Source organism: Ictidomys tridecemlineatus, chromosome 2 (assembly GCF_052094955.1).
Source record: "Ictidomys tridecemlineatus isolate mIctTri1 chromosome 2, mIctTri1.hap1, whole genome shotgun sequence".
Taxonomy (NCBI): domain Eukaryota; kingdom Metazoa; phylum Chordata; class Mammalia; order Rodentia; family Sciuridae; genus Ictidomys; species Ictidomys tridecemlineatus.
The window spans coordinates 11,599,123-11,612,678 of NC_135478.1; the positions used below are offsets into that span (position 1 = coordinate 11,599,123).

Consider the following 13,556-nt stretch of genomic DNA (forward strand, 5'->3'; position numbering starts at 1 on the left):
CTCAGACAACAGGTGCATGTGTGTGGAGGTTTTCACAAAATGTGAAAAACAAATGAGAATATATGTAAGGTACTAATCTCAGGGCAACATGCATAAAAAGATCTGAATGTATTACTTAAAATTGCTAAATATTTTCTAAATTAAGGAGTAAATAATGGTTCTTTACATTGTAAGTATGCATTTTCTAAATGTTTGGGGGGAAGGGTCATGAATGTGTAGGGGTAGGCTTAAAATCAAAGAGTCATAGTTAACTCTTTTTTTGAAGAGCAAATAGCAATTTCCTGGCATTATCAGGACTGTGTCCCCAACACATACAGGGCTCTGGGGATCCAAGAGGCCTCATTAAAGCAGGTTCCTCAGCGTCAGGCTTGGAAGAAAACTTTAAATCAGGGCTGGGATTAGGTGTTAGGAGGTTAGAGATCTGGAAGACAGAAAAGCTAATGGAGAAGAAGTAAAAACTAATGGATTCCCCTGGATTTTCACCTGGTCTCTAGGGAACAGAGAATCTGCAGGGGAGAGAAATCTTTTTTTGCGTAGAATCAAGTCCCACAGAGGAATGAGTGCCCCTGGTTTGGAGTTGCAATAGAAAGGTCTAATGAGAAGTCTCAGGAGCTGTATATATCTCCTCTCTTGTTCTCTCTCAGAATACTTGACCTTGGGCAGGGCAGGATGTGATTGTTCTTTCTGAGGTCTAAAGTCTGGCTCCGAGACCAATGCTTGATTCATTCCTCCTGTCTTGTCTGGGTCTCCAATCTTCATCTGCAAGTGTTCAGAGAGGAATCCGGATTTCCACACAGAGCCCTTGTGCTCAGAGTGTTCATCTGGGTCAGTAAGAGATGCAGCCAGTCTGGCAGGAGAGGTTCAGAGAATGGATGCCAAGGGTGCTCATCTGAGGTCCTCTGAGCCAAACCTGGCTCACCCTGAACTGAGACAGGGCAGTCATCAGGGCTGTTTGCCCATTTGATTTATTGAGTTAATTAATGTATATATTTATGATGCTAAGAGGGAAGTGTCAGTTGAACTCAGTATTGCAGGGTCATCACTGGCAATGAAGGTAATCAAAGCACAATTTGAAGAGGGCATGGGAGGGGTACTGTCATTTCAGTAAAAGTAGATACTTTTTTCCCCCGGAGGATCTTTGCAATTAAGGGGAATAGAGAAATGGGGCCTTTGCTACGCATAGAAACATTTAAATGAGGGCATTTCAATTTTATTTCTAAGATGGAGCATATATGAGTATACTTCATATATGAGTATACTGATAAGATTAGACCAATGGATGACTTGCGAACCTTACCTGGCAACAACAGTCATGTATCAATCATATTGCAGTATCTTCTTTCATGTTCACATTTAAAGTTATTTTGTAGGAGAAAGGGACCACACTCACTAGTTTTGATTGCAAGTATTTCCCAAAGCATGATGTTAAATATGTCTTGAGTTTGTTAGTTTTTTTTTCTGTATTTGAAAATTTCTGTGGGAACATTTTGTTTGGTGTGGAATGTACAAAAAGGTTTCATTCCTGTTTGTTTATTTTAATTGCACTCATTCAAACTTAAGGATAGGAGTTTTCACCAACTTAGGGTTTGCCACTTTGTTCCACAATGTAGTAAAATTGTACTTGGAGGGAATGTGTGAAAGTTTACAGATTCTTTGTTGTCACACACTCGCTCAACTCCTGCACTTTTCCTACCAATGAATAATCAGCCCTCTACACACATCATGCACCCTGCTTGTGTTTAGGGCAGCCTGTTTCTCTACTGTGCATCTGTCTTGCTGCCTTGTTCAGTGGTACCTTAAGGAAGTTTCTCCCATCAAGTGCAATGCAATTTATTTAATAGACTGTGTACAATGTCATGGTATACTGCAACATTTATTCTTTCGATGACCTTTGGTGTTTTTCCTCATTAAATTGAGACGATCTATAATGATTTATACAAAGATATTTGGAGATTGTTTATTTAAAACTCTCAATAAGATATACTTCACCCCCCCAGGGGACATTGAGAACTAGCTGGAGATGATTTTGACTGACACTGGGAAGGATGAGTGGACCAGAATATTCTGTTAAACATCCTACAGGGCACAGGACAGACATGACCACCGTTGATGATCTCACTTAGAATGTCCATATTCCCTCAACTTAGAAAATTTGAGTTGAAAATTATCTGAATTTTTCATACTTATAGTCATCTGTAGATATTGTCCCAAATTAATATAACACTTCTATTTCTGCTCCTGTTTAAAGCTTGGACCTCATAATTTGACAGGTTAAAATTTCCCCACATAGATAGGTTTGAAAAAGGTTTACTACTACTACTTCCTTCAATTACTAGTAAGTTTGAACAAATATTCTTAAGCCCAATCACCATTTCAATTTCCCTGTTATTAATCTGTGCCTGCTTTTCTACATTTATCAGCATTTTCAGGTGTTTTTATAGGTTATTTCATTCAATTCATTTTTGAAGAATATTTTTTGTCCATAAAAAGTTCTAAATTGTATTTCAATATGTTTTTTCATGTCTGAGTTTCGTGCCTATTCAAATTGATTTTGCCCATCTATAAGCTTTTCATGATGGTTTCTTGTTGTTCCAAGAAAACATGTTATTTATTTTCTTACTCAATCTTTCTCTGATTTTTTAAAAAGAAGGCATGACATTGGGACCACCCTCATTCTCCTCTGTGAAGGTGGTCATTTATGTCAGCTTTAATGGGACTACTGAACCTTTTTCCAGTCAAGTGAAATACAATCTTTTCAAATATTCTGAGCCATAATTTCTGACTCACTCAACAAATAATAACATTTGTATGTTCTAGAACATTCTAGTAACACTATTTTATTTTATTTCTAAATACTTACCATTTTAATTAGGAGTCCACATTGATATCATTTAAAAAAATCCTATGTTATATCTATTTCAGTTCATGGTCAATGCTTCATTCAATTTTTGCTTAATAGAGTTTTTTTTAAAACCGTTCTATTTAACCTGGTTCTGTTCCTTGCCATTCTTCTTGTTTTAATACTTTCAATTCCTTTAAATGTATTTTTACACAATGCAATCTGGTTCATATACTTCTCTGAGAATACAATGCTGAATAAATAACGTGAAATCTACTGCTCATTTGTAACCTGCAATGTAATGGCAAACAGATCAAAATCAAATACATTTGGTTGTGACACAATGTCCCTAGGAACGTGTTATGCAGAGTGTTATTCAATGTGAAAAGACATGACTGTCTTGGGGTGTGCAGAATTTTGTAGAGGCCTTTACTTACTTGTCGGGTTCATATGGACATAGTTACAGATGCCTACAACATAAATTGCTCCATCATAATCCCTGGTACTACCTCCTCCCTTTTATCCTTCCTTCCCCTCACCCTCTATTGATTTTCTTTTATTAATTTTTAATTGGCTATTATAGTGATGAAAGTGGAAATCATTGTGACATAGTCATACATAGCATATTTGGGTCAAAAATTTTCATCAGTTTCTCCCTTTATTGATTTTCCTCTCCCTGATCTGATGCCCTTCCTTTTTGCCACTGCTCTACCCTCTATTTTCCTGGGTTCACCCCCATTTAAAACATTCCTCTCTCTCTCTAGCTTTCATATGAGAGACAACATCCGGCCCTGGACATCTGAGCCTGCCTATTTCACTTAGCGTCATGCTCTCCAGATGCACCCGTTGGATAACAAATGACATGATTTCATCATTGTTTAAAGAATTTCTTCATACAATTTGGAATACATGACTCCTTGAAGAAAGGTGGAGAACTGGAAAGGAATTTCTAATCAGAGATGCAGGGTGATGCATTAAAGGTGATCAGATTCATAAATGAAATATAAAGGTAATTTCTGAACAGTGAAATAGAAATGATAGAAATCCTAAAAAGATTAGTAATGCCTCTCTCTCTCTCTCTCTCTCTCTCTCTCTCTCTCTCTCTCTCTCTCTCTCTCTCTCTCTCTCTCTCTCTCTCTCTCTCTCTCTCTCTCTCTCTCTCCCACATCCCTGTGATAGTCACATTAACCACATGGAACTGAGGAATGACCCACAAATTTCAGAATTCCTCCTTCTGGGATTTTCAGAGGACCCAAATCTGTTGCCCCTCATCTTTGGTCTTTTCCTGTCCATGTACCTGGTCACTGTGCTGGGGAACCTGCTCATCATCCTGGCCACCATCTCAGACTCCCACCTGCACACGCCCATGTACTTCTTCCTCTCCAACCTGTCCTTTGTGGACATCTGCTTAACCTTCATCACCACCCCCAAGATGCTGGTGAACATCCAGACACAGAGCAAGGCCATTACCTACATGGGTTGCATCACCCAAATGTATTTTTTCCTACTCTTTGCAGGGCTGGACATCATTCTGCTGACCATAATGGCCTATGACCGGTATGTGGCCATCTGTCACCCCCTGCACTACACAGTCATCATGAACCCCAGGTTCTGCATGCTGATGGCTCTGGTATCCTGGATCATCAGTGGCCTGCATTCCTTGTTACTCAGCTTGATGATGCTGTGGCTGACCTTCTGCACAGACCTGGACATCCCCCACTTTTTCTGTGAACTTAACCAGGTGGTCCACCATGCCTGCTCTGACACTTTTCTTAATGACATGGTGATGTATTTTTCAGCTGTGCTGCTGGCTGTTGGTCCCCTCACTGGCATCCTTTACTCCTACTCCAAGATCGTGTCCTCCATCCATGCAATCTCATCAGCTCAGGGCAAGTACAAAGCCCTCTCCACCTGTGCATCTCACCTCTCTGTGGTCTCCTTATTTTACTGCACAAGCCTAGGTGTGTACCTCAGTTCTGCTATGACCCAAAACTCACACTCAAGTACTATAGCTTCAGTGATGTACAGTGTGGTCACCCCCATGCTGAACCCCTACATCTACAGTCTGAGGAATAAGGACATCAAGAGTGCTCTAAAAATCTTCTTTTGGAGGGAAACTATAAAAGGGTCATTGAATCAATTCCCATGATTTCAGAACTCAAAGACTCAGACTCAGGAACTGTGACTACTTTGATCAGATTGCTGGAGTTGAACTTGCTCCTTTTGTTTATTTCTTTAAATTGTTATTTCTTTGACTACAACTTCTGTATACCATTTAAGAAATATTCTTCACCAAGCTTTGGGCTCTCACTGATAACCCGTTATATATTTTTCTCATCATTTTTCTTCTTCTCAAGTTTTCATACTTGGAATCATATGTATTTGGAAATTTCATTTTATGCAAAGGTTGTTATGGTTTAGGTAGTAGGTGTCCCCCAAACGCTCAGGTGTGAGACCATGCAAGGAAGTTTAGAAGTCAGATAATTGAGCTATAAGATTCTTTACCCAGTCAGTGCATTAACTCACCTGAATGGGTTAATGGATGATAGCTGTAGGCAAGTAGGGTGTGGCTGGAGTAGGCCGGTCCACAGGGGTGTCTCTTTGGTATATATATATATATATATATATATTTCCCATGTCTGCAGTCTCTCTCTCTCTCTCTCTCTCTCTCTCTCTCTCTCTCTCTCTCTCTCTCTCTCTCTCTCTCTCTCTCTCCCTCTCTCTCTCTCTCTCCTTCCTGGTGCCAATGTCCTGAGCTGCTTTCCTCTGACACACCCTTCTGCCATGATGAGACTTGAGGAATGGAGTCAGCTCTCTGTAGGATGAACTCTCTGAAACAGTGAGCACCAAATAAGCTTTTCCTCCTCTAAAATTTTCTTGTGAGATCTTTTAGTCACTGACTAAAACAGATCAACCCATATTTCTAAAAATAATATTTTCACCCATGACATATATATCATACCAAGTAATTCTTTGGTGGTTGTTGTAATTTTAGATATGAGTTTTATTGCTAAAACTAAAACAGATCAACCCATATTTCTAAAAATAATATTTTCACCAATGATATATATATCATACCAAGTAAGTCTTTGGTGGTTGTTATTTTAGTTATGAGTTGTATTACTCCTATGGAGAATACTGCTTTGGGTAACTTAGGATGTCTAGGCAATCCTGTAGTAAATGTGGTGAACTTTTTTGAATTTCTCTAGTTTTCCACTCTATCAGATACATAGACTTTGGTATCCCAGCACACTTTGTAAATGTCTCAGGTTTTATTCTCATGAGGCCTGTGTTCCTTTTTCAGCTTATTTTCCACAGTGCGATCATCACTCGTAAAAAGTAATTATCAAAGATATGTCTGCACCTGGAGTCTATGTCGAAAGAGAATTTTTTTTTCAGGTCTTTAAAATAGTCTTTATTTTTTAAGCATTAGTGTGTGCATTACAAGAAACAGCAAAACTGAAAAAGCAGAGAACAAAGTCATCCAATCACAAGCAGGTTGGCGGCTTCTGGGTCCTGCACCTACAAACACAGCATCCCACGTGGTGTGACTGAGATCGGAGTGTGTGCCATGCTTTTCTACACATCTAGTATATTCGCCAGTTCAAAATCCGAAAGCTGCCTGTGTATTTCCAGTTGGAGAAAACCTGAAATATGATGAAGTGAACTTCAAATCATGCATGGTATTATCATGTAAAATATTTTGTTTTCATGCTGTATATTAACTCATTTAATGTATGCACGTTTGGTGTTCATGAGGAAGGCGGTTATTCGTTGGAGTTAAGGACCGGTGACATCTTTCATGTTTAATTATTGAATTATTTCAAGCATAGTGTTTCTGCTTGAAAATTTCCAGTGTTGCCTACAAATATGACTCCTCCCATTGTGCTAAATTAAATACTCTTCTTTTCCAAATTTTGTCACAGCTATTAAAGGAGCAGGGAATGGAGAGTATCAATGTCAGCTATCACAGGTCTTTCTTATGCTTGGACTTCGTCTTCCCAATCACAGAATGACTTGCAGTTGTGCCCAATTCCTGCCTGGTCCCATGATTCAGGGTCCTAGGTCCTCCTCCACTCATCTCCACCTCCTTTCAACCTCCTCTGGTTGCCATGAAGGGAACTTCAGTCTAGCCGCTTTTTACAATTCCCCAAAGTGAATTTGGAAATTGGAGCAATTATGAATACTGTTTTTAAACATCCGAAGAAATGCAGAATATTATAACTGACGTGTTGTGTTCTATGCTGTATATCCTCCCAGGGGCTACTGCTGCACATCCATCCATTCTGAAACCAGAGAATTACCTCCAATGCCACTGTGAGGAGATGGAAAGGCATCCTGAGCCCTCCTGGCCTCCTGAGCCTAATCAGCTGAGAGTCTCTGCATTGTGATTCTGAGGCCCAGCCACAATGTTGGATCACAATGTCATACTCTTATGTCTCAAACCCACTTATGGCCATATTGTGCCATTGCTCTATGGGTTAGTTTTCTTGTTAATGAGAATGATCCAGACAAGGAATGCTGGCAACCTTGCAGCAGTGATTTTTGAGCTACACATTTCATAGTGTCTTTTTTACACCAGATATGCATGTATCTTTTCCTCCACATCCTCAACAACATTTATTGTTGCTTGAATTTTTGATAATTGGCATTCTCACTGGAATGAGATGCAATGTTGGTATAGTTTTGATTTTTCACTAGAATTTTCATTTTATACCCTTGATCCTGAAGTGGATGGGGTCTTGTTGATTTCTGAGATGCTTTCAAGGTATTTTTCCTAATGTCTCTGTGCAAAATACTTAGCTTCACTTTAGTGACAGTAACCTCTTCAACAACCACATCTTCCTTGTCCCCAACATCACACAGACATTTCTGGCTAAACTTCAAGTTTTCCAGATCTTGCCTCTCTGATTTTTACTTCTGAATCTCACAGTAAATGTGGCTAAAGGCGACCAACAATACCCTGCCATTACCTGAATGCTGTGCTGCCTTAAAATTTTCTCTGCCAGATTAATTAGTCCATAACTTTTACATTTAGCCTCCCACAAAGTCTCTGAACATGGGGAAAATGTTGACAAATCCTTTGCCAGAACGTAATGTAAGTGGCTTCTAGTCCAATTGCCAATAGAGTCCTCATTCCCCTTTGAAAACTCTGGAGCACCGTTCTTACTATCTGTATTCTTATCTGCATTCTGGTCTCTGAGCTCCCACCAGATAATCCTTTAAGCTCCACTTATAACCTTCTAAGACTTCTCTATTTGTGTTTCCAAACTTGTTCGAATTTCTCCTGCAAATAATTTCCAATGTCTTCTGAACCATGTGGTAAGATTAGTCACAGTAATGACCCAACTTCTTGGTACAAGTTTCTATATTAGTCAGCTTTTCTCTGCTGTGACCAAAAGAAGAGACAAGAACACCTTAGAGAAAAAGAAAGTTCATTTAGCACCATGGTTTCTGAGGTTCAGCCCACAGTTATCCAACTCCATTATTCTAGCCCCAAGGTGACATAGAACATCATAGCAGGAAGTATTGGTGGAGGAAGCTGCTCACCTCATGGTAGCCAGGAAGCAGAGAGAGGATGGGAGGATCGATCGAGGGGCACAATGCCTAATCCCCAAGGGCACACCCCAGGACACACACTTCCTCCAGCCTTGCCACATCTGCCTGCAGTTGCCACCCAGACAGCGATTCTTTAAAATTATTAATCCACAAAAATGGATCAATCCATTGAATAGGTTACAGATCCCACTCTAATCATTTCACCTCTGAACATTAATACTGGAACTTTTGGGGAACATTTCAAAATCAAACCCATAACAGGAACAGAGTCACGATGAACTCTTGCTTACCAGAGGGTAGGAAGGTATTGGGAGAGAGATGGAAAAGCACAAAGTTTCAATCAGAGTGGAGGAATAAGTTTTAGTGACCTACTGCCCTGCAGGGTGACCACAGTTTATAACAACTTGTTTCATATTTCAAAATTCCTGAAATAAGCTTGTAACATGAGGTCAGTCTCAGTGCCCATCAACAGATGAGTGGATAAAGAGAATATGGTGTATCTACACTAGGGAGTATTTTTGAGACATGAAGGAAATCCTACCATTTGCAGCAGAATGAATAGAATTGGAGAATTGTCAGAAACAGAAAGGTAATGCATCTGCCCTTTCATGTGTGGAAACTAGAAAAAATGAAGATGACCTATAAGTAGAAGAGGAATTTCCAGGCACATGGGAAGAGGGCTGGGGGAGGGTGGGAGGGGGTGGAAGAATGGATGGACATGATCAATGTACAATGTGTGCATGGGTGGAAATATCACAGTGAATCCCATTAAATTATACCATCAATACATGTTCATAATAATACTTAATAAAATAAAATAGACATTTCATGTTCTCACCACATAAAATGATACACTGAGGAGGTAATAGAATCATTAACTAGATTGAGTCTTTGTAAAATGTATACATAGATCGAGATGTCGTGTTGTAACCCCTAAACACATAATTTTTTCAATTAAAAATTAAATTTAAATTTTTTTAAAAAATGATAGTAAACAAAATTTGACAGAACATTAAAATTAACTGAAACAAGATACAAAACATCAATAATTTACAAGTTAGTAATTAAATTGACAGCGACTGATTAAAAAATATAATACAGGATTTTTCTAGAATGTTGGAAACTTGCCAGATACAATTATTTGTTGAATGAATCAGAAGTCTCGATATGTCTAGAAATTTAATAGTTGATGATGTTGTGTTTTAATTTAGTTGGGGAAATGGTAGAAGCTGAGTAACCCTTATCCTAAATATGTGAAACCAAAAGTGTTGCAGCTTTGGGATTTTTTTTTCTGATTTTGGAATATCTGCACATGCATAATGAGTGACCTTGGGAATGGGCACAAGCCTAAACATGAAATTGATATGTGTTCTGTACCTTCAGGCTGTGCACCAATGCTTCACCCTTGTCCAGAGGTACACATGCTTTCAAAATTAAGAATTGGACTTTTTTAAAACCAATTTTAATGTTTGCTGTCTTGTTCATTTATTATTCTAAATGTATTTGGTGGAAAGTGTGAAAATCGACTAATTTGGTTTCACCCAATACATCATCTGGTTACATCCTGTTTCTTTTATTACCTCTTATTCAACAGCATCTTAGAAAGTCTCTCCTATCAAGTAGTGCAAACACTAATTATTTAACTGACCAAAAAATATGTTATGGTATGGCTTAACATTTACACTTCCGACTGTCTATGATATTGTTCTTCATTAAACCAATATAATACAATCTATCTACCATAATGTCTACAGAAGTATTGGGGCATTGGTTATTTAAAACCATGGTTGTAGACAAGGTTTATTTAGGACCCATTGGGGACACTGGGAAATGGCTGGAGATGGCCTTGACTGAGACACCAGGAGGGGTGACCTGCTAACATCGCACCAGGCAGAGCATAGCACAGCAAGGAGGCCTGGGAAGTCAATGTCCCCTGGCTGAGAAAGCCGAGTTAGGATCACCTGCACTTTTAGTATTGACAGCTGCATTTAGATCTTTCTCCCAGGCTCATGACTCTTCCCATTTCCAGAAAAACCAGAGCATCCCTTTTCCCACCTGTTTAAAATGTCCAACCCCATTGATTTAATAGCTATCCATGTTTTTCGCATGTAAAATTTTCAGCAAATATTTATATGTCCAATCACCATTTCAATCTATTTTTATTATAGTTCATTATCTACAGTTAACATTTCAAATGAGCATTACAGATTATTGTTTCTTAACTGGTTTTCCTACATTTTGGCAGTAAAAACTTTAATATTTTATTTAGTTAAATATGTGTCTCTCTTCTTACTTCTGATTTTCTTGTCTTAAGATAAATTTCCCACTCATAGATTTTGTATATAGTCTTCCTGGATGTTTATCTGAAAAGTGTTAATTACGTTTACACCAAATTCTTTAACTCCTCTGACCTTTTGGTATCATGTGATAGGTGAGCTAGGGGGCCATCTTTATTTTACTCCAGATACACAGTGTTATGGCTTAGATATTTGTTTTCCAAAAGCTCGTTTGTGAGAAAATGCAAGAAAGTTTAGAAGCGAAATGATTAGGGTTATGAGATCCTCAAGCCAGTCCGTGAATTAATCCCCTGATAGGGATTAACTGAGGAGTGACTCTAGGCAGGTGGGGTATGGCTGGAGGAGGTGGGTCCCTGGGGGCATGCCTTTTGGGTTTATATTGTATTTATATTATATTGAGTGGAGCTCCGTGCTTCCTGATTGTCATGCCCTGACCTGCTTTCCTCCACCACAGTGTTCTCCCTCACCCTGAGCTCCAAGGAGGGGAGTCAGCCATCTAATGGACTGAGACCTCTGAAGCTGTGAGTCACCAAATCAACATTTCCTCCTTAAAATTATTCTTCTTGGGTCCTTTGATCTCAGCAGTGAAAAAGCTGACTAAAGCACACAGCCATTTACACCAGCTCTTATTTAACTTTTTAAGCTTTACCAAGTATAATTTTGCCATTTAATAAATTTCCATATATGCTGAGACATAATTCCTAATTCAACAAATAATTATAGGAAAACTATATAGGTATGTGTGTATACGTGTGTGTGTGTGTATACACACATATCAAATTATGTACCAATTTAATTATGAACCCATGTTGATATAATTAAATTGCTAAAATTTCGTTCTTCCTTTATGTTTAATTCTTTTTAAAATGTTGTTTGTTATGGTCATTTTGAAACCAAGATATTCAACCTGGTTCTATTGCCTTGCAATTATTTTTATTTCAGAACTTCTTCAAAATGAACCCTATTATGATGTATAACTATAATACACTAACAAAAACATTACAAAAACTTCTCCCATGCTGTAAACTTTCTAAATAATGCACGTGTCCACATATCATTGTGAAAACATAAAGGTGAAAATAGAAGATGAAAGTCCCTGCTCATTTGTCTCTTGCATTACAATGACACAGAGTATAGCTAAATAAATGTGTGTGCCATTTTGTCCTCAGGGATGTACCATATGGAGAGTGTCCTGTGTGTGAAAGGTTGTACTCATCACAGGAGCACAATTTTGTAGAGTATGGGGAGGGGGCCCTCAAATGTTGGATTGAGTCCAGAACAGGACCAGGGTGAGCCCATCTGGTGCATCAGAGAGCTGAACAGTGGTGGCCAGAGGCTGGGAGAACGTAGTGGAGAGAGAGGAGGGCCCATGGGCACAGCCTGGAGCAGTAACTTCCCATGTCGTGGTAACTGTGGTGGACAACACTTGTGGGTTTCAAAGCAGCTGGTGGAGAGGCTTTGTGACTGTTCCCACATGAAGAAACCATGGAAGTTCAAGGTGCTGTATGCACACACACGACCCTGTCCTGATGGGTACACAGTGTGGATGTATATTGTCATGTCACATTGTACCCCAAGTATGAACAATCGTGATGCATCAGTGGTAAACTTTAGAACAATTAAAAACAAAGACTGAGACCCAAGAAAAGAGCTGTCTGAGGAAAATGAGACGGAGGCCTCCTCACCTGCCATCCAGTCCTGTGAAGACCAGTGGGAAATCAATGGGGGTGAGCACAGGAAGGGCCATTCTGTCTCACAAAACAGGACAAAGAGCATTTGTGGTTCTGGGTGTATTTCCTTTGGTGAGCTGTTGATCTACTCTCTAGGTAACAGTTTCTTCTATTTAGACGTTTGACGTATGTGCTTTTCAACCCTCTGATGTTATCCTTACTCTCTTCTCTTGGCTAATGTGGTTTTGACCTCAAGGACATCAAGGAGATAGAATGGGACTTGGAATGCCACCAGACAAACGGAAACTGTTCCTTCCTTAACGTCTCCTGGGGACCTCCTTGTGCTTATTAGAACTTCTTCCTCCAGGTCCATTTGCCAACCCCCTCTGTTTATTGAGAATAGTTTTTGATTGTTTATTTTAACACAGGTCAGACAATGGCTATCGCAAAAGGGAACCCCTATGTAACCTGTGACTGAAAACTGACAGCCTAGCATTTCTGACGAGCAATTCTACATTCATGCAGGCAAGTTAATCTGATATCAGTAGCTCGAATCCATTTCTTTCTTAGGGTGTGGCTGGGAGTGAGAAGAGCCTTGTGTTATCACATTGTGCTGTGTATACAGGGCTGTGTGTGTTGGGTGGCTGTGTGTACCTTTAGGGAGGAGAGCAGGTTTCAGAGGAGGGGTACCTGGGCACAGTATACAGACTCTCCCCAAGGTTTGATGGTTCTACCTGTTATTCCTTGACTTTAAAATGGTGTAAAGCAATGTGCATTCTGAAGCAACTGTACATTGAATTTCGAACTTAGGTTCTTTTCCAGGCTGGTGTTAGGCTGTATGATACCCTCATGAGGCTGAGAACAGAGAGCATGTGCCCTGTCATTTCAATATTGCAAGGGCTTGCAAGGGCTCAGAACTGCACTGAGGCTACAGGTACTGTGTTGCCCAGCTGGGGTGTTCATGAGGTTACAGGCAGTCAAGGCATTTTCAGTTTTCAGTATTTTCCACTTGTTCTAGGTTAATTAGGCCATAATATAAGTTATAAAAATAATAAATTAGGGAAGATATTTTGTATTCCTAATGGGGATTCATCATCCAGAGCCCAGAACTCAAGACAATAGATTGAAGTAAAAAGAGAATCCACTTCAATTCAAGGAAAGTTGTTCAGACAACTTAAAGAAATGCAAATG

The 13,556-nt window shown here is 39.3% G+C and overlaps 1 protein-coding gene across 1 annotated transcript; it reads left to right on the top strand.

Annotated features, from left to right (window-relative positions):
• The first annotated feature begins 4,031 nt into the window (after window positions 1-4,031).
• LOC144368035 (olfactory receptor 7A17-like) lies at window positions 4,032-4,988 on the top strand. Its single transcript, XM_078026185.1, has one exon. The coding sequence runs from the start codon at window positions 4,032-4,034 to the stop codon at window positions 4,986-4,988; it is 957 nt and encodes a 318-aa protein (XP_077882311.1).
• The last annotated feature ends 8,568 nt before the right edge of the window (window positions 4,989-13,556 follow it).